At 37.0% G+C, this 20,164-nt stretch overlaps 2 protein-coding genes and 1 pseudogene across 4 annotated transcripts; all 3 read right to left on the bottom strand.

The window, feature by feature from the left end:
- Positions 1–5,021: 5,021 nt before the first annotated feature.
- Positions 5,022–7,532, bottom strand: LOC110770149 (myb family transcription factor PHL11-like). The gene is made up of 6 exons (XM_021974235.2): positions 6,976–7,532; positions 6,657–6,733; positions 6,490–6,556; positions 6,294–6,375; positions 5,697–5,766; positions 5,022–5,607 (listed from the first exon to the last, which is right to left on the bottom strand). The coding sequence occupies exons 1-6, from the start codon at positions 7,130–7,132 to the stop codon at positions 5,224–5,226; spliced, it is 837 nt and encodes a 278-aa protein (XP_021829927.1). The 5' UTR covers positions 7,133–7,532; the 3' UTR covers positions 5,022–5,223.
- Positions 7,533–9,298: 1,766 nt separating this feature from the next.
- On the bottom strand, positions 9,299–16,699 carry LOC110770153 (uncharacterized). 3 transcript variants are annotated; one of them, XR_002528710.2, is made up of 11 exons: positions 16,318–16,699; positions 16,039–16,104; positions 14,518–14,698; positions 14,070–14,266; positions 13,848–13,898; positions 11,902–11,993; positions 11,275–11,345; positions 10,578–10,666; positions 9,991–10,095; positions 9,667–9,867; positions 9,299–9,466 (listed from the first exon to the last, which is right to left on the bottom strand). XR_002528710.2 is itself a non-coding variant. In XM_021974238.2 (10 exons), the coding sequence occupies exons 1-10, from the start codon at positions 16,585–16,587 to the stop codon at positions 9,730–9,732; spliced, it is 1,260 nt and encodes a 419-aa protein (XP_021829930.2). In that variant the 5' UTR covers positions 16,588–16,699; the 3' UTR covers positions 9,299–9,729. The 3 variants fall into 3 exon arrangements, 2 of the variants coding, with proteins under 2 accessions (XP_021829930.2, XP_021829932.2); XM_021974238.2 differs by having other exon boundaries at positions 9,299–9,867; XM_021974240.2 differs by having other exon boundaries at positions 9,299–9,867; positions 11,281–11,345.
- A 1,473-nt stretch (positions 16,700–18,172) lies between these two features.
- LOC148294280 (uncharacterized) lies at positions 18,173–19,711 on the bottom strand (annotated as a pseudogene).
- Between the last annotated feature and the right edge of the window lie 453 nt (positions 19,712–20,164).

Genomic DNA, 20,164 nt, shown 5'->3' with positions numbered 1-20,164 from the left:
GGGAAAATGAAGCTTGATATGTCTAGTTCTAATCTGGAAAGTTTGGGATTTGTTGGTTGTAAGCTTGATTTCTAGTGATTTTCCAAAGGTGGGATGTTCCAGCTAGAATGGTTGGAAAGCTTGTGTATAAGTTTTGTTTGGCATGTTGCTTTTGTTTAAGAATTTAGCATGTCCTTTCTCTTGGCATTGAGTACTGATTTGGGCATTGCTAGAGCATAATCTTGAGCAATATTGTCATGAGAGCGTGATGTTGTATGGTATTGTCGCAAGAGCATGAGTTCTTCAATTTGCTTGAAATGCCTGAATTGCTTGGAATGCTTGAATGAAATGGAATTTCTTGGCTTATGGATTGGTTTTATGCCATGTGAATTTGTCAAATGCTTGGTTGATGAGTTTGCTTGCTGCTTATGCGTCATCACTCTACTTTGCAGGAGTTTTTTTTTTTCGAAGAAGAAGAAAATGAGAGCAATGATGCAAGTCTAGGTGCTCAGGCAATCATCTTCATAAAATGAGCATCTCAAGTTTGCCTGAGAAGAATGATGACGATGAGGAGGTTATAATTTACAAGGGAAATGATAGATTTCAAAGATGAGAAGATATGAGGAATTGCTTGAGGAGGCAATAGTTGTTGGATGTTGCAGGTTGAGAATGGATTAATGTAGGAAAATATGCTTCCGGCACCTCTTTTTTTTTTTTTCACGGGTACCTCTCCAGCTTCTGTATCTTTTTTAGACATGATTGAGAGGCTCCAAAGCATGAGAAGTCTCATTTTCTTATTGATTTGCTAGGAACTTGATAGTGTGAAGATGAGTTTTTGGTTGCTTACACCTTGACTTGCGATATGAAGGCTTCTAGAGGATTTGAACTGCTTGACCAAGGAGACTTTGGGTGAGACAGAGAACAAGCTAGTTGTTGAGATCACTTTGAGTGTTCTTTTAGAGATGCAATGAGTTTGTTTAATTGTTGTAAGGATAGATTGAGTTCTGGAGGTTATGAAGCACAGACACTGGCAGGATGTTTGAAATCGGGCATGTGTTGGAAGGATGTTTAAAATAGGACAGGTGCTGGAAATTCTTTGCTTGTGGAGTAGGTGCTGGAAGAATGTAACTTGGCTTTGAATGATATAGCTTAGACTTGCTCTCAGGATGTAGATAATCTAATCACGATTTAGCTTGGTTTGGCATGAGAATGGAATGAAATTGAGACATACAATTCCTTGGAATTAAGGTATAGCCTGGTATGACATGAGAAAATTGGAAGTTTCTTGAAATTTATGTGCTAGATGCTTGACTTGTGCTTGAGTTGGTTTTTTCTTTTCTTTTCATGTAATTTGGCTTGATTGATTTTCTCGACATTTTGTAATTTCCTTGTTGGCATGTTGCAGAGGTCCTGTTTGATCACTTACAGCACGAGGTTGCATGAGTCTGAATGGCAGCGTGTTTTAACATAGGTAAGCCCCCCAAGAGGTTAAGGAATCGAAAAGGCATAATGTTTGGCAGTGAATTGCAAAATTGATTTTGGACAAAGGCTAGGTGTGCTGATTACTAGTGGAAACTCAGAGGTAGATGGCTTGTTGAGTTGGCAGTACTTGGCTTATTTCAAAAGGGGAATATAGAAAACTGTTTGTCACCATAATGCAGGATTGTCTACGCTTGTTGTAATCAAAGAGATGAAGTATATATGGCAAAAAAAGGTGGATGGGTTTGCTTGTTTTGATGGCAAGGTGTCCTTCTTTGAATTTGCTTGGCATGAAGCCCCTAAGTCAGCTTGTTGGGGCCAGCAATTGGTTGTAGAGTTGGGTTATGTTCTCTTAGGCTTACTTGGGGTCGAGAAATAGAGTAAAGGCCTGCTTGTTCTCTGGAAGAAGCAAACTGAAGATGAGAAGGAAGAGGCGAAGCGAGTTGCTGGAAGAGATACATACAACTTTTTTTCATCCAAATAAGTAACAAACAGTTTGCTTTCCTCAGGAAGAAAACTGGAAATTTACAGTAGCTTCTGGATTCTAGTCTCTCTCTTTTGCTTGGCACGAAGCTCCCAAGTCATTTGGAGTTTGGATGTGCAATTTTCTATGATGGATTTATCTAAGCCCCCATAGGCCTTTCGCAAGATGTTTTGTCTGAGAAGGTATATCTACAACATAAGAGAAAATATGATAAATGCTTTTGCATATATATATATATATATATATATATATATATATATATATATATATATATATATATATATAACAACTAAACAAAACAAAATCGAAGAGAATGCTCTTATCTTTAAATTGTGTTGTAGTACAGTTGCATGAATACTAATTTTAAAGCTTGTGGGTTTTCAGGAGCCACTACAAGACTAATGGCCTAGTCCCCAGTAGAGTCGCCATTTATGTTGATTCTTGGACCGCCATAGAGTGGTGAATCAAGCCTTCGTTGCCCCTTTTTCTAAGTCAATGAGAACTAGGCCTAAAGCATCCTGAGGGAGAAGCAAGTCCCAGGGGAGTACTTTGTTCTTCTTCTAGTGGTTGTGTGTTTTGTGTTGATGTTTCCAACAGCTAGACGAAGAGTTGGAGACGGTGCATTGATGTTGCACACGCTTGGCATGAAAGTTTGCTTTGATGAATCAAGATACTACTAGGCTTGGCATGAGAGGCTTGTGGCATGGGAGCTAAGAGAAAATGAGCATAAAGAAAGGATTAAGGCTTGAGATTTTGGTTGTTTTTAGCAGCTAGACGAAGAGCATGCAATGTCTGCATTTTCTTACCAAAAAGGTAATGACTATGGTTTCAACTTAGCTTGAGAGGATGGGTGTTTCAGATTTGGGATGGAGCTTTTTGAGAGAGAGAGAGAGAGAGAGAGAGAGAGAGAGAGAGAGAGAGAGAGAGAGAGAGAGATGGAGATAAAGGATGGGTGGCTTGAGTAGATTTCCAACAGCTTGACAAATGCTTGGTCATGCTTTTGCATGGTTGAAGATGACTTGATGATGTTGAACCGAGATTGTACGAGCTTGGCATGAGAGCTTGGAGTATGGAAACCAAAGACCCACAAGTTTAGCAAATGAGAATGCATGTGCCTGGCTTGGTGCGGATAGGCTTAAGTTTGGGTGTTGAGAACTTGTTGTTTGTGGCTATGGCTATAGTGATTTAAGACTTTCAAGATAAGGATGATGGAAGGAAAAGCTTGGGGCTTGAAGGCTATGGTGTTTATAGCTTAGAAGGGTATGAGGAGGAAGGAAAAGCTTGGACTTATGCTTGGTGAGGCTTTATAGGGAAGATGGAGGATTTCAATGCTAAGAAAGTAAAAGAAATGGTTGTGATAGCTGAGGAATGGCTGGGATGGCTGCTAGAATGCTTGCAGCAGTCAAAGAGAGGAAGGAAGGTGGTCTGATGGTTGCTGGGGTGCTTGAGCAACCAAGAGATGTCGTTGATGGCTCAGGACTGTGATGGCTGCTGGAATGCTTGCAGTAGCTGAAGAAATGGTGAGTTCTCATGGTTGCCGAGAGGCTTGCAGCAACCAAGAGGAGTTGGTTTTGCCTGGGCAATGCCTCCCAATTTGTAGAAGGTAAATGCTCTCTTTGGTTTCCAATAGGTAAAAGGAAGTGTTGGAGCTAATCTATTTCCAACGGATAAAAGGGGGCATTGGGACATTCTTATTTCCAGCAGGTAAAGCTAGGCATTAGAAAATGACTATTTTCTATGGGTAAAAGGAAGTGTTTGAAGAATATCTCATTTGCTCCCAAAGTCTCCATTATCTAAGAGCTTCCGTGGGCCTTGTGGACCTCCGTAACTTTCCACACCACAATCCCTCGTGCAAGCCCCGTAAACCACATGACTTGGGTTTATGTGAGCTTGGTAGGTGATTGACATATGAAAAATGTATTATTGGCTTGGCATGGCATGCACGTTATTTCTATATTTATTTAATGAATTAATTCCCAAAATACAGCTTAGATTAACACATGACCATATATGCTATATTGGGCTTTAAATGTCTTTGGGTTTCTCGTGACTTTTTGGGCCTCAACAATTTTCACAGCTCAAAAATTCTAAATTGGCCCTAACCCACGTGGGAAAATGGAAGAAGATCACTCTGTCTTGGATCCACGCATGTGTGGCCATGTTTTGGCTTTCTTTGTTGGGTATTTAATTGCTCTCATGGGCCAATTCCTTGCTTTTGGTAAACAAAGTTATGGCCCAACTTTAACGTATTTCTTTCAAATGTCTTGGTGTCAAATCCAAATCCTTTCTTTCAAATTCCTTAATCCAAATGGACCCTTAGGACTCGTTGCCTATGATAAGAACCCTTAGGACTCGTTGCCTATGAATGGATTGGATAGGATAACTCCAAATATTATGCTAAAGGAAGGAATGAAATGTTTTTGACTAAGTTGAAGGTGAAAGATGGATTACTCATCAAGAAAATTTATCCCATCTAATCCCCCACAAAATGGTAGGATACCAACACCTTATAACTTATCCCTCCCAATCCAACCAAAATGAAGAATCATTCACCTCTTCTTTCATTTCCTCATTTAACATACGTTAGATTTGGTGACTTATCCAATTCAATCTTATCCCATACACCAAAGGAGCCGTAGGGTTTCAAGTTGCCTTGTTCCTTATCGCACCATTGCCCTGCCTTCCCTTTGGCCTTGCCCTAAATCTCAAAATTTTAGGGTTTTGCCTTAGGGCCCTACCTTGTATGGCCTTGCTGCTGTTTATTGGCTGCATGCGTGCCGTGATGTTACTGTTCTCCTTTTGCAATTGCATGATTCCAATCGATGTTGCATCTGTTTTGATGGGCAATGCTAGTATATTAAATTGATTTTGAGTTCTTCTGCTACCCTTATAAACTACAGCTTTTATCGTTAAAGAACAATAATCTTTTTACTGAGAGAAATTGAATTACAACCAAAAACCACCCCAACTACCCTAACCCAAAGACCAAATAAAATTAATTAGAACACAGTATATTTCTCTAACTATAAGAGTGATGTAAATTAAGCGTCTGGGGAGATTCTGAATAATAGTAATCTAATTTGTAATCGGATGATATTGTGATCAATAATAACACATGCATTCTTTTAACCACAGAAAAAAAGAAGTTGAAAGAACTCATAAACAATGAGAACTCAACAAAAGACAGCTTTTTTTCTTTCTTTTTGGCAACAAATATAGCACTTAGCAGCCTCATCTTGTGAATAGAATGTGAATATAAGCAAAGTGTTGAGTGTTTGTCATCAAAGTGTAGTATCTTGTAATCGAAAGCGTCTCGGTTCGAAATCACCTGCATTTGAACCAACATAATCATAGCTCCCTTTAGTATTTAAGTCAAAATTTATAAAGCCCCTCTCAACCTTAAGCTTTGCATCTCTATTTTCTTCTGTATTTCCCTCTTCATAAATCTCAAAAGTTGAACCATTGCTCTTTCCTCTTCTATCCTCCTCATTTATATTCTCCATAAAATTTGATAGAGCCAAATTGAAGTCAGTTAATTGAGCTCTTGTAGCTTCTATAGTAGTAGGCCCCTTCATGTCCAGGGAGAGGCCCTTTTGGGCCTTCTCCAATATGGCTTGCAAGTACTTCCCTTGGGCTTCTATTCTCATCTGCAACTTCTTCTGAACCTATTGGAAAAGTTGTAAAAGATTTTTATTATAAGAAAATGCTAGCATATTATTTGGCCATTGAGATTTCTGATAGCAAAACAACATACCTCAAGCTGCTCTTGCAATCTGTTTTGTACATCAATCTGACACTTGAGTGCCTCAGAAAATGGAAGTGTTCTGTTTTCAGCATTTTCGTTCATTAGTATCCAAGCGGGTTCGTAAGGAAAATGAGCATAACAATCTTAAACCAAAAGCATTTTAATAAGGATAATGAGCATTTTAATAGGTTTAATGGTGATATAATCCAAAAAGGAAAATCCTGATGTAGAAAAATAATAATTTTTTCAAGAATATAGAAAACCAACTCCGTTTTCACGAAGAAAGACCAGCGTTCTTTTTCACGAGTCCAGAAGAGGATGAGATGCCAACAAGATGAAAAACTTTCTGCTAAAAGCACATTCTCTACTATAAGAAAAGTTTTACATACTTGTAAGTTGTAAAAAAGAAAGCACGTATAACAAAATGATCCAATAGACAGCAATGGCAACAACAATATCCAAAGCACCACAAGTTTTTCTTATCTAAGCTAGTGACTGAAACCTCAGAAGGAAGGCTAGCTAATGCTAAGACATGAACCAAACTGTAAACTACTTATTAGATAAGTAATCAAATTGCAGTTGATGATAAGTGATGGTTTCACATACCCTTGTTCGGCATTACCACCTCTCGACGATTTGGCGCTCGAACCTGTTGAATGATGATGACTGAAATGCACATATGAATCCCCTATAATTTTTCAAAAAGGAAAAAATAATCAGTCAAACTGCAAAAGATATTGAAAGAACATATTACCAAAATTACACACAAAATAATTTGTTTCTAGGTTTATAATAAACTCACGATTATTCTCTCTGGTGTGTTCTTCTCCAGAGTTTTGTTTCCGAGCATGCTGTCCAAGCCTATACTTCTGCAAACTGACTAGCTTAGTAATGAATGCATTTGTTCATAAAAAAAAAATAATAAAAAAAGAATTGAAAATAGAAAAATAAGAAAGAGGCAAAAGATACCTGCAAATGGCTTTTCAAGTGGTACAATGTTAATCCCTTCAAACCCATTAGCCTCAAGACAGACTTGGGAGTTGCTTCTGAAAACAGAAACCCTCTTCAAAATTGAATTAGCTGGATCAGATAATTAAGCTTTGCAAATTACATGCACTAATACCATTGAAAATTCTGCCAAATTGACAAATTGATCACCCAATATTTATTCATATTTCAGGTTTAAATTAAAATCCCACAAAATATTACAGCATCAAGAATTAAAAGAAACATAAACAAGTAGTCGACAGAAAAACAAAAAAATTTAAAAGAATTTAAGAAGACATACTTTCAGGGCCACCAAGTTTAGTGACAGCATCTACAAATCTGTCATGAAGATCAGGCGTCCACCTTAGCCTTGGTTTGGGGTCTCTTGTCATCATCACCCCATTCTCATATCCACAATTCCCTTCCCCATCACAGCCACCGCCATAACTCCTCTCCATCAACAAACAAATGCAAGCCTCCCCAAATCCCACTTCCCAAATTCAAGCAGCAATCTTGCTTCTCTCTCTCTCTCTACCAAATAATTCTCAAAACCCAAAAGCCCCCCAAGAAGCCAAAAAGAAGAAAGGTGAGAGTGATGGAAGTGAATTGGGTTGTAAGAAAGACAGAATCAGAAGCAGGGACAGACAGAGAAAAAAGAGGAGGGAATAAGTTACTTTAGAGAAGAGAACAGAACAGAACACAGAGAACGCGTTGTTTTTAAGTGGCATTTATATATTTATATATTTATTTATTTGAATAATGCGCATATAATTTTCAGCTATACAATAGAAGAATTGTATAATTTGTTTTTGTAGAGAAAAGCTCGGCGACGAATCTGAAGAGGAAGCAGCAATGCATTAGGGGGCTGGCTGGCGGGCTGTATATATTATATATTAATAATCAAAATCAGAAATATTTTTAAACAAAAGCATTCATAATTCAGGCTTAATGTAACCACTAATCCACCAACAACAGGAAGCGCATAAGGTATAAATTTTTTTGGGTGAAGCATAAGGTATGCCTTCACTAATAGTCATACATAGCCTAAGAAATGTCCGGGAAAACCAAGCATATACCTGAGCGCATCAAACCAAATACAACCTTTTTAACTATCATAAATAAAAACGCGTAACAAACTCAAAAGAAGTTGATGCACTTGTTACAACTTAAAAAAACTCCAACTCAAAATAAAACAACTAAATAAAAGCCGATTTACCACCACGTCATCATGATGTAAAACAGATGGCAGAAGCAATTGAAGAGGAGTTGGAGAGACGCATTGGTAAAGTTAAACCCAAAAAGCTACAGGTTTAGGCCCCGAGCTCGAATTTGGGCCCATAGTCCGTTGTTTTGAAGAGAACGTTGTCACGAGTGCTATCATATACGGACTTTTTTAAGCTTTCGAAATCATTTAGCAGCCCAAAAATGCATTTGAATGTTTTATTAATTTTTGAAAACTTTATTATTTTTCTATTTTAATTCTTTTTGGATTTTAGGATTTCTAGAATATATAAACCAACTTTAGTCCGTAGTTCAAATTATCAATAAACACTGCGTCATGATTTATTAGGGTAATAGCATAGCCCTTTCTCTTAAACGTAATAGCTAAGACCTACCAGAAAATTTTAACTTGTCTGATTTTTTTAAAAAAAGAAAGGCGTGGAGGAACACGTGGAGGCCAGCGTGGAATATTCGACGGCAAGCCATAAGCTCATCTCGTCTTGTCTCACAGTGTCAATGATGATAGACGTAAAGGTTCACATGTGCAGAGAAGGACACGTTGCGAAAGCTCCGCATGCGACGGGAGTGCAGAATATTCCCACTGCCCAAGGGGAAGGGGTGGGGCCCATTGGGGCCATTTGTCCCCGTGAAAAGCTGTCATGTCCATCCAAGCCCCCTTTCCACCTTCTGCTGCCTCTCCTATTTTAGTCCTCTGCATGCATTCTCCTAATTTCATTAATAATTAATTAATTAATATTATTAATATTATTATTTGTTGGTTTACTTGTTAGATTTGGTTGCACATAGTTCATTTGAGTTATTTATTTTTTTTAAATGGATCATAGAGTTCTATAGTTTTTGAGAGGCCACTGCCGGTGCAAGTTTTAAAACTCCAGGGAGGCCAACAAACAAAGAAACGCAGAATAAACTATGAGGGTCAGCTTTGGAGTCTTCATATTTAATGACTTATTCCCACAAAGGGAATAATGGTGAATGATGCTTCAAGAGTTTAATCGGTTTTTTTTTTTTTTTTTTGGGTCTAAATCTTGAGGCGGTCCTGAATGGGCCCCAATTATTGATGGCACTTTTAAGCCTTAACCACAACCCAGACTAATCCCCACTCACACCGGGTTTAATCGGTTTTTTTGGTTATCAATAAATTGCAATGGATATAGTCATGTCATCTTTGCAACGGAAATATCATTTTGGATGCGAAAATTTCGATAAGAACTTACTTGAATAGAAATTGTGAAAATAATATTGAAGTTTTGAATGAAACTCTGAAAACATGTTTACTTAATCAAGTCTCTACCATTGGGCAAAATAAATTGAGAAAGCTTAGTTGCATGGCGGAATTGTGTGTGACTAAACTTGAATATAATGCCCATTGTCAGCCATTGTCATTTACAAAATGTTCACTCGTTATTAAAGTTTAACTAAATACATATCAGTTTCATATACAAACTACAAGTTTACATTGTCAATGGAGGATCTGCTAAGGGACCTGTGTAATAGAAATGATCAATTTAACATCTGCAATATGATTCATCAACCGCCACGCTCACACGCCGCTATTATGAAAACACACTCCACATCAAAGTAGACAAAAAAAATACATTAAAAAGAAAAAAGGCAAAAATGAAACTTCAGAGACATCATAAACACTACTATAAAACCTTGTCAGAAGTTTTAATGCTGTATAAACATGTTTGGGTCATGAGTCCGAACAAGATTGTAAATCATTTGATGCCAAAACTCTGAACGAACTCACCAGTGATACTAAGAAGCATTGAACTCATTATGATCCCCACTGCGTTTAGCCACTATAAGAACATCATACTAGACAACCTCTAAAACCTTTTCTAAGAGTAGTTTCATCCAAATTCCTTCCTATGAACACAAGCTTGTTAATCCTCTTCTCATCAGGTCCCCATGTACTGCCTGGGCACCCATCCAATGTGGAGTGCACCCCCTGAAGAGATTAAACATAATGGCGGAAGGCCAAAATACAAGCTAAATTTAGATTTGGCAAAAATTATAAAATGTTTTTTCATCAAATCATAAAATAGAAACAAACGAAAAAAAAAATGAGAACCTGGAAAACGTAACGTTGATCAGAACCATTTATAGATAAGACACCCTTCATCCTATACAAGTCTTCTCCTTTTTCTTCAATCAACCTTTCAAGCCAATCGTCCACCTGGTCCATCCATTTGATCAAACAAAGGTGGAATAAATTCTAATTCCGTAAGGAATCAGTTGAAAACAAAATTGTTGTTGCCTTTTCATTTCATTTTCATAAAATTTCTTTTCTTAAACAAAGCATCTTCAGTGGGTATGGCAATTGAGAAAGTTCAATACCTTCTATTCCAAGAATTATGATCATTCTATGTATATGAAAAACAAATGTATTCCCAGACTCAATTCATTTAAATTGGTACTCATTTTGGTTATGAAGTATTGTGCAACTGTGCTTTGAATCTCCATATCAAAATACAGGGTTTACAACCGAAACAGCCTTCGATTGAGTAACTAGTGACTTAAATATTTGATCGAGTAAAATTCCAGTTAACTTCCAAGATGAGCTTATGTTTCCAAAGTAAATTAGACAGAAGCAGAAACAGACACCAAACCGCCAATATAAATATATGTAAACAAAATGATAAAGTAAAATTTTGCTACCTCGTCAAGATCAAGGGTTCCCTCATAAACTATGCTGACACTTGAGACGGTAGAATCATGTACATGGTCGTGATGATGATTGTGGTGTTCTGTAAAATCCCAGCCATGTTAGAAATAAATGAAACAGAAGAAAATAAGCTTCGAATCACTTTAGAGAAAACCCTAAGTAGATGATTCAATTAACTAACGAGAAAAACAAAAGAATTCGGATAAAAAAGGAATACTCAAGGAGAAAGTTATTCAAACAGAAACTAACAAGTTTAAGTGATCCCCTCGAGTGCAACCACATGTAGTTTGATTTCGCTACACTTCTAATGATATAAAAGTTTATTAAAGAAAAGGAAATTACAATATGTGGACAAGCAACAGAGATGAAACTATAATTTGCAAGATGAGTTACAACGAAGACAAACACTAATGATAAACAAACCCTTAACATTTAATGATAAATTTTATAAAATTACTGTTTCGTATAAAATAAAATAAAATAATCTAGATCCTATAGAAATAGGAAGCTTCACCTGCATAAATGAGAACAGATTATGCAGTTCACCTTAGCAAATTTATAAAAAGTTTCTTAAAATCCTAACTTCTATTATTAATCCAAACAAGGGGAAAAGTAAATCAAGACACAAAACACTCAGATGCAAGAAAGAACCAAAAAAAAAAAAAAAATGAGAGAGAGAGACAAAGAGACCGGCACCATGTCCAGCTTCATGGTGATGGGATGGAGGACAGGAACCATCTACTTGAACTTGACTATCGATCCTGCAGATCAAGGCATTTAACGTGCTACAAAGATTAGTATGCACTATATATGTGTACATGTAGATAATATATATATATAGACACCCTTTTCTAAGAGAGGAATCAGAGGAAGGTAAAAGTGTGAAAAGTGTGGATGTCCTTCACAATTTGCAGTTCAATAAGCAGAACGATCAATTTTTTAGGTGCTCCTTCAAAAAAAATTCATCCCCATAAAAAATCAGCAATCGTAACTCAACTATCTGATTAACTACCTTCCACATCACTGAAGTTTTATCGAACACACTATGTTTGTCTGTACAGTTTAGAAGACCACACAACTTCTGGTATGTCTGATTTTCGGTAGGGATGATCCTTGAAGGAGGAACTAAAGAATAGATGTTTCGATCATTGAAATACATTGTAGGGAATCAACAGTATGCACTATGAATAAGCGTAACAAATCTAGAACTTGAAAGAATAAAAGATAGCAACAAAGCAACAAGAGTAATATTATTTTAAAATGTATGAACAAATTTGAGATGGCAAAAAAACAAACACACAAAGATTAGACAATGACCTTTCGAGATCATATCCTCCTACACCCAAAACAAAGTCCAGGTCCACAGATCCAAATTTAGCTAGCTTGATTTGCGCCATCCCATTGATATACTAGCATCCATGCACAAGTATTGCAAAATTAAAAAAAATACTAATATATCTCACTTTTTAAGGGGTAATTAACAAATCCAAATACATGCAACAAAAGCATAAAACAGAAAGAAATGAAGCATTGCCAATCTAGGTTGAAGTTCAGCAATAATTTCTACAAGCCAAGTGATTAACTCAGTTTAGCATATGCAATTCCACTATTAGAATAGTCCCACATTTCAAATTATGAATAACATGTTATTGATTAAATGTTGACTATTTGCAGCTCGCAAGTTCCTATACCCTAGGATAAGTTTTTTCACAAGGTGACAAGATAAGAGCCCTTGTAGCTGCTAAAGGCTAATAATCTTGCTCATTTATCTAAGGCTCCAGTCAATGTTTATATGATCTCTGCAACTTACATGAATATAGGCTGATTAGTATGCACGGGATATTGGACCCATTGGTATCCATGATTCCACGAGCTTAGCATTGATTCTGTCCAGGCCAACTTTTATACCACTTGGAGTGTGGACAAAGTTATATACTACTCAATGTTTTAAGAGGCGAGGCATAGAGACAAGGCGTTTTTAGTACGCTATGTGAGGCGTAAGCCTTGAAGGCATGCCTAAGCACGCGTTGGAGCGAAGTTAGTGTCCCCAGATCAAGAGGCAGAAAGATAATGAGCTTACTGGCATCTCTATAAACACCTAGAAACCTTCTTTCACCTTGGCGCACATGAACAAGACAGTCAAAGTGTGCAAAACAACACTAGATATCAGTTACCCCCATGATGTTTTACCTCACATTTCAACTCCAATGTCTCATCCTACTCCATCCAATGGAAATTTGAATGGGCCTAGGATTATATAATATATTCAATTTTCAATCCACCAACCATCTAAATTGTTGAGAATATAATCCCACTTTGGGTGTGCCAACCCTTGCACCACAATAATATCATGACTCCCTCTCCCATTGCCAAATGTTGTTGGGTACGATACTCTAACCCTGACATGTTATCAGAGCTTTGGTCCGTAGTAGGCCCTGGGCGTTAAATCATCATTCTCGACATTTTCATTTGTTTGTGTGCTGCAAGGTGGGGCTGCACCTATATGCTATCTTGATATACATTATACATTATTGCCCCATTACCTAACAGCTTAAGTTTTTGGGGTCTCTTGATTGTCGACGATGGTATGAAAGAAGGCAATTTACCCACATGTCAGGCCCAATGCTCCACGTCACCCATCATTAATTTAAACCATAATTCTCATCCAGAATCTTGCTTTGAGTCTCGTCTGGTACTTGGTTTGAATAATTTGGTCCCTTCTTGATGGGAAAAAAAAAAAAAAAAGGAAAAGAATTCACTCTTCTTTGACTCTATGATAGTGCAAAGTTAAAGGGCTCTTTATGGGCTCTCTGAAATCAGCTAGCTGGGAGTAGTTGGTGTGTACTCTCCAAATTCAGGGGCTGTGTTGGTATATATTCTTTTACATCCTGTTAGATTGCCTCCATTCAAGAGTAATCTGTTAGCTTAATTCTTGTTTTTAGCAGAAGTCAACGCTAATTCCTAGAGCATAACACTAGGAGAATCTGATGTAGTGTTGTTCAATATAAGCACCCATGTACTCTATTCATCTTGAATGGAAGATATTGATCTTCCCCTTATTTTCTAAACTTTATTTTAATTGGTTGTGTCAAGCCATGCACCACAATGTATAATATGCTGGGTCTGCTGTCTGCCCATTGCCAAATGATTTTAGGTTAGATGCTAGACCCCAACATAAACCTTTCTTCTCTCTCTACTATACTCCCTATACTCTTTGTTTAAACAAACCAACTGCATAAATCTTGCATAGTGGAACAACATACCTTGATTCTGTTAGTCAATACCTCCAATTCAGTCTCGGTCACCAAATCTATCTGCCAAAACAATTGATAGAATCTCATAAGTTTGGAGCAGAAAATAGCATTCTAATTGGGAAGAGATGGCTGGAGAACAGAAATTAGAGAGCAGAAAAAGGAAGGGAAAGACAGAAAGAACAACAGACAAGGAAAAGAACAGGACTTTTAGAGTAACAAATAAAAACCCACCTTGTTCAATATAATACGATCAGCATATGCAACTTGTTCCACTGTCTCATTCACCACAAATCTTGGTTTCACTTCATTCAAATGTTGCATTGCATGCTTGGCATCAACCAAAGTAACAACTCCATCCAGTTTCACGCGTCTTGAAACGAGTTCATCCATACAAAATGTTTCTATAACGGGAGCTGGGTTAGCAAGGCCTGCAGAAAAGATTTTATGTCAATCTTGAGTTCTGGCACCCTAAACTCAAAACACTATTGGCCACCCTTTCTCTTTACTGTTCTGTACTCTCCTTTTAATGAGAAACACAATTTGGAATAGAACTTCTTTAAATTGCATCAAAATCTAGTTCAAATGGATTTCATACATAGGACTCAAATCTTTAATCATTCAGAATTTGAGTAAAACTTACACCACCACCTATGAGTAAAATTTGAGAAATCCAACATACCCGTGGTTTCTATAACAATATGATCAAACTTCTCTCGTTTTTTCTTAACCAACTCCAACAGCATTTTAACTAGATCACCCCGAACAGTACAGCATAGGCAACCATTATTGACCATGACAATGTCTTCACTCACAGATGAATGACTAGCAACCAATGATCCATCAATATCCACCTCACCAAACTGCATGTACGTAATCCTATTATTAAAACAAACTTAAGAACAAACCTTTCTAATTAAAGAAAATAAATAAATCTCAAGAACAGATACAAATACTGTATGGAAAAAAAAAATCACTATATCTGTTAAATTCTTTATCACTTCCAACTTAATATATAAAGTGTCCAAAAAAACAAAAAACAAAAACTCTGAGCATATAAAGATGTGGGTAAAAAAGTGTTCGATATCCTAACATAAACTTGAGATCCAATCAGATCAAAGACTAAAGGCATATGTGGGTAAAATCTGATGACATGCATATGCATTGAATGTACACATCCAATTGAAAGGTCAAATGCGCACTTAATGATGGCATCAGCGCATGGACTTGAGATTTAATCAGATCAAAGACTAAAGGCAGAGTCAAGACAACGTCAAGATAGTCATAATCAAATCAAGACATCGTCAAGCTTTAGGAGCGTTTTAGGTACTGCATCTTGGGTTAACTTAAATCCATTGATTTTGTTGTGGATGTACCCAGGGTCAAATTCAACTAAATTTTGTTGTTCACTGTATAGATGCTTATTGATTTAGTTTGTTAAATGGTCTTTTGTTTGCATGGATAATTTTAAATGGTTAAAGGCTTTGCTTCACATAAAAGATACACACAGTATTCACAATAAACAGTTTGTACTGAATGCCTAATATTATAAGCATATACCAGAATAAATATGAAACATATCAACATAATGACCAACAAACTTGAGGACAAAAGATACTCGCACCTAGGAACAATTTAAGAGTGAAACATAATATAAAAAATAGTAAATATTCCCTAAAAAAATATGGAACTACTTAAATAGAAAATTAACAACATAAGGTAGGAGCTTAATATAAAAACACCAAGTTAGGGTTAACTTAAGAAAACAATGAAGAAAAGGGAAAAAATATTTTGGATATTCAAGCTAAAAATTACTTTGTCATATTGACCCCTCCACCACGCAATTTCACTAATAAGATTGCTCAAGCAAGAAAGTTTTTTACTCCAAACTCTAATAAATCATAGAGCTATATCCCCAAAGAAAAAGAAACTGAAACGACACAAAAATAAAATCATTTGCTTTTGTTTTAAGCCAAAAGTGTAGAAGTCGCAGATATGCACACCATGAAACTTGAGTCTAATCGTTCTTTGGTCATCCCCTACTCCATTAACATTAGATAATCTAATCAACTAATGCATAAATTTCTTGTGTATTTCACTGTGAATGTTCACATAAAATCAATTCAAAGAAAAAACATAGCACAAAAATAGTGGCAATCGTGAAAATCAACTTCATTTTCTATTGGCGCAAAAGAAAAAATACCTCATTTTCTATGACCGCAATCCGCTTCCCATGTTGAGATGTCAGAATATGATTCAGCAGTGTAGTCTGCATTATAAGTAACAATTCGATTCAAATTCAAACAGAAATGGGAAAACAAAAAAGGAAACATACAGTTAAGATGACGCCTATCTCTTTGTTTTAGCAAAAACCAACAAATACCCACTTCAAGAAACAAGCAGAACTTCAAATTAAGCAGGTACAATACAACACACCATTTCTATTTCTCCATTGTTACGAAAGTACAAATAAAAAAACAACCTTTCCAGAACCAAGAAAGCCGGTGATGATGGTGGCTGGAACACGAGTATCGAGACTCAAGGCCGAGTCCTGGTCGAGATTGTAGTTTGAAGCAGAGACCATGCTCCTGGAATATCCGGGACGAGGATTCTTGAGGTTGCGGAAATTGGATTCTCGGGAAACGATGGAGGAGAGGTTTCTGATGAATTGAGAGAGTGGTGAGGAACCATGGAGATTGAGATTTTTAGTTGATGTTCTTGCTCTTGAGAGTATGAATCTCGAAGCCATCATGTTTTTGCGCCTGAAGAATGCAGTGAGTGCTTAAACCCATTCAAGGTTTTAGAATTTATTTCAAGGATTTTTCATTTTACACCCCTATTTTGGGCTGGAAAGAGATGCGAAACCCATGTTTGGCACACTATGCCTCGTTGGACTGGAAACCCTTAAATAGTACTAGAAACTAAGAGCCTGTCTAGTAATGTTTTCGGAGAGTGTTTTCAGAGAATATTTTCAAAGAATGAAAACAAGAAAACAAATTTGCATTTTCAGGAAATGAAAATACGTCTGGTAGATTAATTAGAAAACATCTTCAGAAAACAAAAACAATGAAAACGTGTCTAGTAGTACAATTGTTTTTCAGGTGTATTTTTTATAATTCTGATATTTTTAGAGGCTAAAATTATTATTATAAACAATGAAAAAAATTAAAGCTAAAAAACTATTTTATCTCCTTTCTTTTTTCTTTTCTTTTTTTCTTCTTTTTCTCCTTTTCTCTCTTTCCTCCTCTTTTCTTCTTCTTTTCCTTCGCACGACTATTTCTCTTTTTCTTCATCTTTTCTTCTTTCTTCCTCATTTCTTCTTCCTTTCCTTCCCAAGGCCATTTCTTTTTTCTCATTTTCTTCCTCTTTTCTTCTTCCTTTCCTTCCCTGGCCGCACCCACTCCTCCTTCCTTCCATGGCATGAATCTCATACACCCACCCATCTCTCTCTCTCTCTCTCTCTCTCTCTCTCTCTCTCTCTCTAGGTTCCACTACTTAATGGTTGTGGTGGTTTGATTGGGTGATGATGGTGGTTGAGCTAGGTATATGGTGGTTCTTCTTCTTGTCTCTGTTTTTCTTTTCTTTTCTTTCTTCCTCTGTATTTTTTTTCTTAGTTTGCAGATTTGTGTTATTTTGGGTCAGAAAAGATGGGTGTTGTTCCTGTTGGTAGAGAGGAGTGAGCCAAGCCAGAGAGAAGAGTGGTCAAGAAAGGGGGAGAGAAGAGAAGGGTGAGTGAGGAGAGAAGAATTTTGGTTTTTGGTCTGACTGGGAGAGAAGATTGAGCGAGAGAGTGTTTTGAGCGTTTGTTTTCTGGGAGAACAAAAACAACTTTTTTTTGTTTTGTAGAAGTAAACGTGAAGTTGGTTTCATTTTATGAAAACATTTTCAATGTTTTCTGTTTTTGCCTACCGAACACGTTTTTGCTTTGTTTTTGTTTTTTGAAAATGAAAATAAGCCTCTAAAACGTAAACGAACGGGGCCTAAGCGTGGCAACGGATTGTGTCGTGTCAGGATAATAAATGTGTCAAGAATGCTCAATTTGAACCCGACACATTTAATAAACGTGTCGTGTCGGGTTCGAGTCGTCTTAAACAGGTTATTAAACAGGTTACTTGGTTAATAACCTATTTACTCATTCCTAGTTTCCAATAGATTTGTACACTTGTAAGTATTTATAGTTGGATGATTAGAACATTAGTTTGTGTCGTTAAAATAAAATTTAAAATTTAAAAATTTAAAAATTTAAAAAAATGAGAAAAATATTTATTTCACATTAAAAAAAAGAGGAAACAGGAGATTACATTAACTTTTAAAAAAATTTAAACAAAATGACAACATCATGGCACGCTTCCTGATTCCACAATAGGAGCCTTTAGTTTGGCCCTCAGGACCTCTTCTCTTGGATTTTCACACACAGCTTTTTGGGGCTCATCACTTGAACTCCCAAAGATCAAACCCTTAGCTTGAGCGTAACTTGTGTCGTGATCTCGGTGCTTGCGACCCGGTTGATCCAGGGCCTCCAGTTGCTTTTGCATGTCTTGAGAGTAAAAATCTATCATCTTTGATAGCTTTTGATTCTCTTCCTGCAATATTTCAAGCTGATGTCGATTCACCTCTGCCGTCTTTGTCCTCTCCCTATAACACGCTGACAATCTTCAACCAAACTCCGTTCTTCCACCAACTAAGCTCTTAGCACCTACATCTCTCGGGATTTTGCAATTAGGTGATGTCCCACGCTTGCGACAAATGCAGCACTTTGCACGCTAAGTGCCATGACATCACTCACCACCTGGTTATCATCCCTCGTTCCCAGCACGCGCACATCCCCAGGAGTCACCAAACTCCTCGCAACTCCAACAGCAACATCGTTGTCAAGGAGTAAAGAGACATTTACAGTAATTAGTCCTCATGAGGAAGCAAAGTAAGGCATCCACACTGGTGCATCCCCTTGCCCCCATGCCTGTGTTGGCGAAGCTAGGTTTAGATCGATAGAAAATGGGAATAAAGAGGCCATTTTATTTCTGAGTTTGAGGAGATAGGTTTAAATCGAGAGAAATGGGAAGGAAGAAAATTGGCGAAGCTTGGTTTTTTATTTTCTGAGTTGTGATTTTTTTCTCCCCTTGTCTCCTTTTATAGACGTCCATTATGACACCCGTTTTTTATTTTTCCCGCATTCCTTGATCCCACACCCGTAATTTCTGGCTTTTCGCCTCCACTTTCCCCTCGAGCTATACAACCATATTTTCTGGCTTTCCACTTCGACCCACTTAATTAGAAAAAAGAAAGAGAGAGAGAGAGAGAGAGAGAGAGAGAGAGAGAGAGAGAGAGAGAGAGAGAGAGAGAGAGAGAGAGAGAAGGAAAAGAACAAAAAAAAAAGAAAAGAAAAAAAAAAGACATGTGAAATTCTACTTCTTGTAGAAACATTATAAATATCACATAGTGTAGCATATAATCACAAAATTGTATGTAGCATGGTGGATAAGGTGTTAGAGAGGAAAGTAAGTGGCAGGGGTTCAAAACCCCTTGTGTGTGTGGTGAAGTATCCATTTCATTTCATTTTTTTAGCGGGTTGGCAGGAATTACACGGGTTGACACGACCTGTTTAATAAACGGGTTAAACAGGTATTTTAGAAGGTTGACGAGTTGACTTGAAACTCACTCGTTTAATAAGCGGGTCATAATAGGTTGACCCGAAAATTACTCAATTATTAATCACGCGGGTTCGAGTCATGTTTTTTACATGCGTGTTTTGAGTCGTGTAAGAGGTCGTATCGAAACCCGTAACCAATACCACCATCAAACATGCGAGCCTGACCACCACCATCAAACCCATAACTAGCCATCATAGACCCAATCAAACCATCACCACCACCCATAACCAGCCATCACATACCCAGCTCAACCGCCATTACCACCCAATCGAACCACCACAACCATTAATTAGTGGAACCACAGAGAGAAGGGGGGGGGTGTTTGAAGAGAGAATGAAAAGGAGGAAAGAAAAAAGAAAATAGAAAGGAAAGCATAGGAAGAAAGAAAGAAAAAAGAAGGGACAACCTAGGAAGGAAGGAAAAAAAAAAAAAGAAACGGGCCAGGAAGGAAAGGAAGAAGAAAAGACAAAGAAGAGAAGAGGAAGGAAGAAAGAAAAAAAAAAGAAAAAGGAGAAAAGAAAAAGTAGGGAAAAAAAGAGAAGATAGTTTTAGCCTTTAAAAAATATTTTTTTAGGTCAAAATCCTTAATTAAATATTAAAATGAATATTAGAATTTATTTATTTATAATTAAAATTAATTATTAAAATAATTATTTTATAGTCTGACACAACACCAAA

This window comes from Prunus avium, chromosome 5, assembly GCF_965620075.1.
Source record: "Prunus avium chromosome 5, drPruAviu1.hap1.1, whole genome shotgun sequence".
Lineage (NCBI taxonomy): Eukaryota > Viridiplantae > Streptophyta > Magnoliopsida > Rosales > Rosaceae > Prunus > Prunus avium.
This window is presented reverse-complemented; position numbering and strand designations above follow the sequence as displayed.

Coding starts and splice junctions, on each gene's coding strand:
- LOC110770149 (XM_021974235.2), bottom strand. CDS start 7,132: ATGGAGAGGAGTTATGGCGGTGGCTGTGATGGGGAAGGGAATTGTGGA. Junction 6,734..6,975: donor TAAACTTGGTGGCCCTGAAA/GTATGTCTTCTT, acceptor TTCTGTTTTCAG/AAGCAACTCCCAAGTCTGTC. Junction 6,557..6,656: donor ACTTGAAAAGCCATTTGCAG/GTATCTTTTGCC, acceptor GTCAGTTTGCAG/AAGTATAGGCTTGGACAGCA.
- LOC110770153 (XM_021974238.2), bottom strand. CDS start 16,587: ATGATGGCTTCGAGATTCATACTCTCAAGAGCAAGAACATCAACTAAA. Junction 16,105..16,317: donor GCTTTCTTGGTTCTGGAAAG/GTTGTTTTTTTA, acceptor CTTATAATGCAG/ACTACACTGCTGAATCATAT. Junction 11,994..13,847: donor TATTGACTAACAGAATCAAG/GTATGTTGTTCC, acceptor CATGGATGCTAG/TATATCAATGGGATGGCGCA.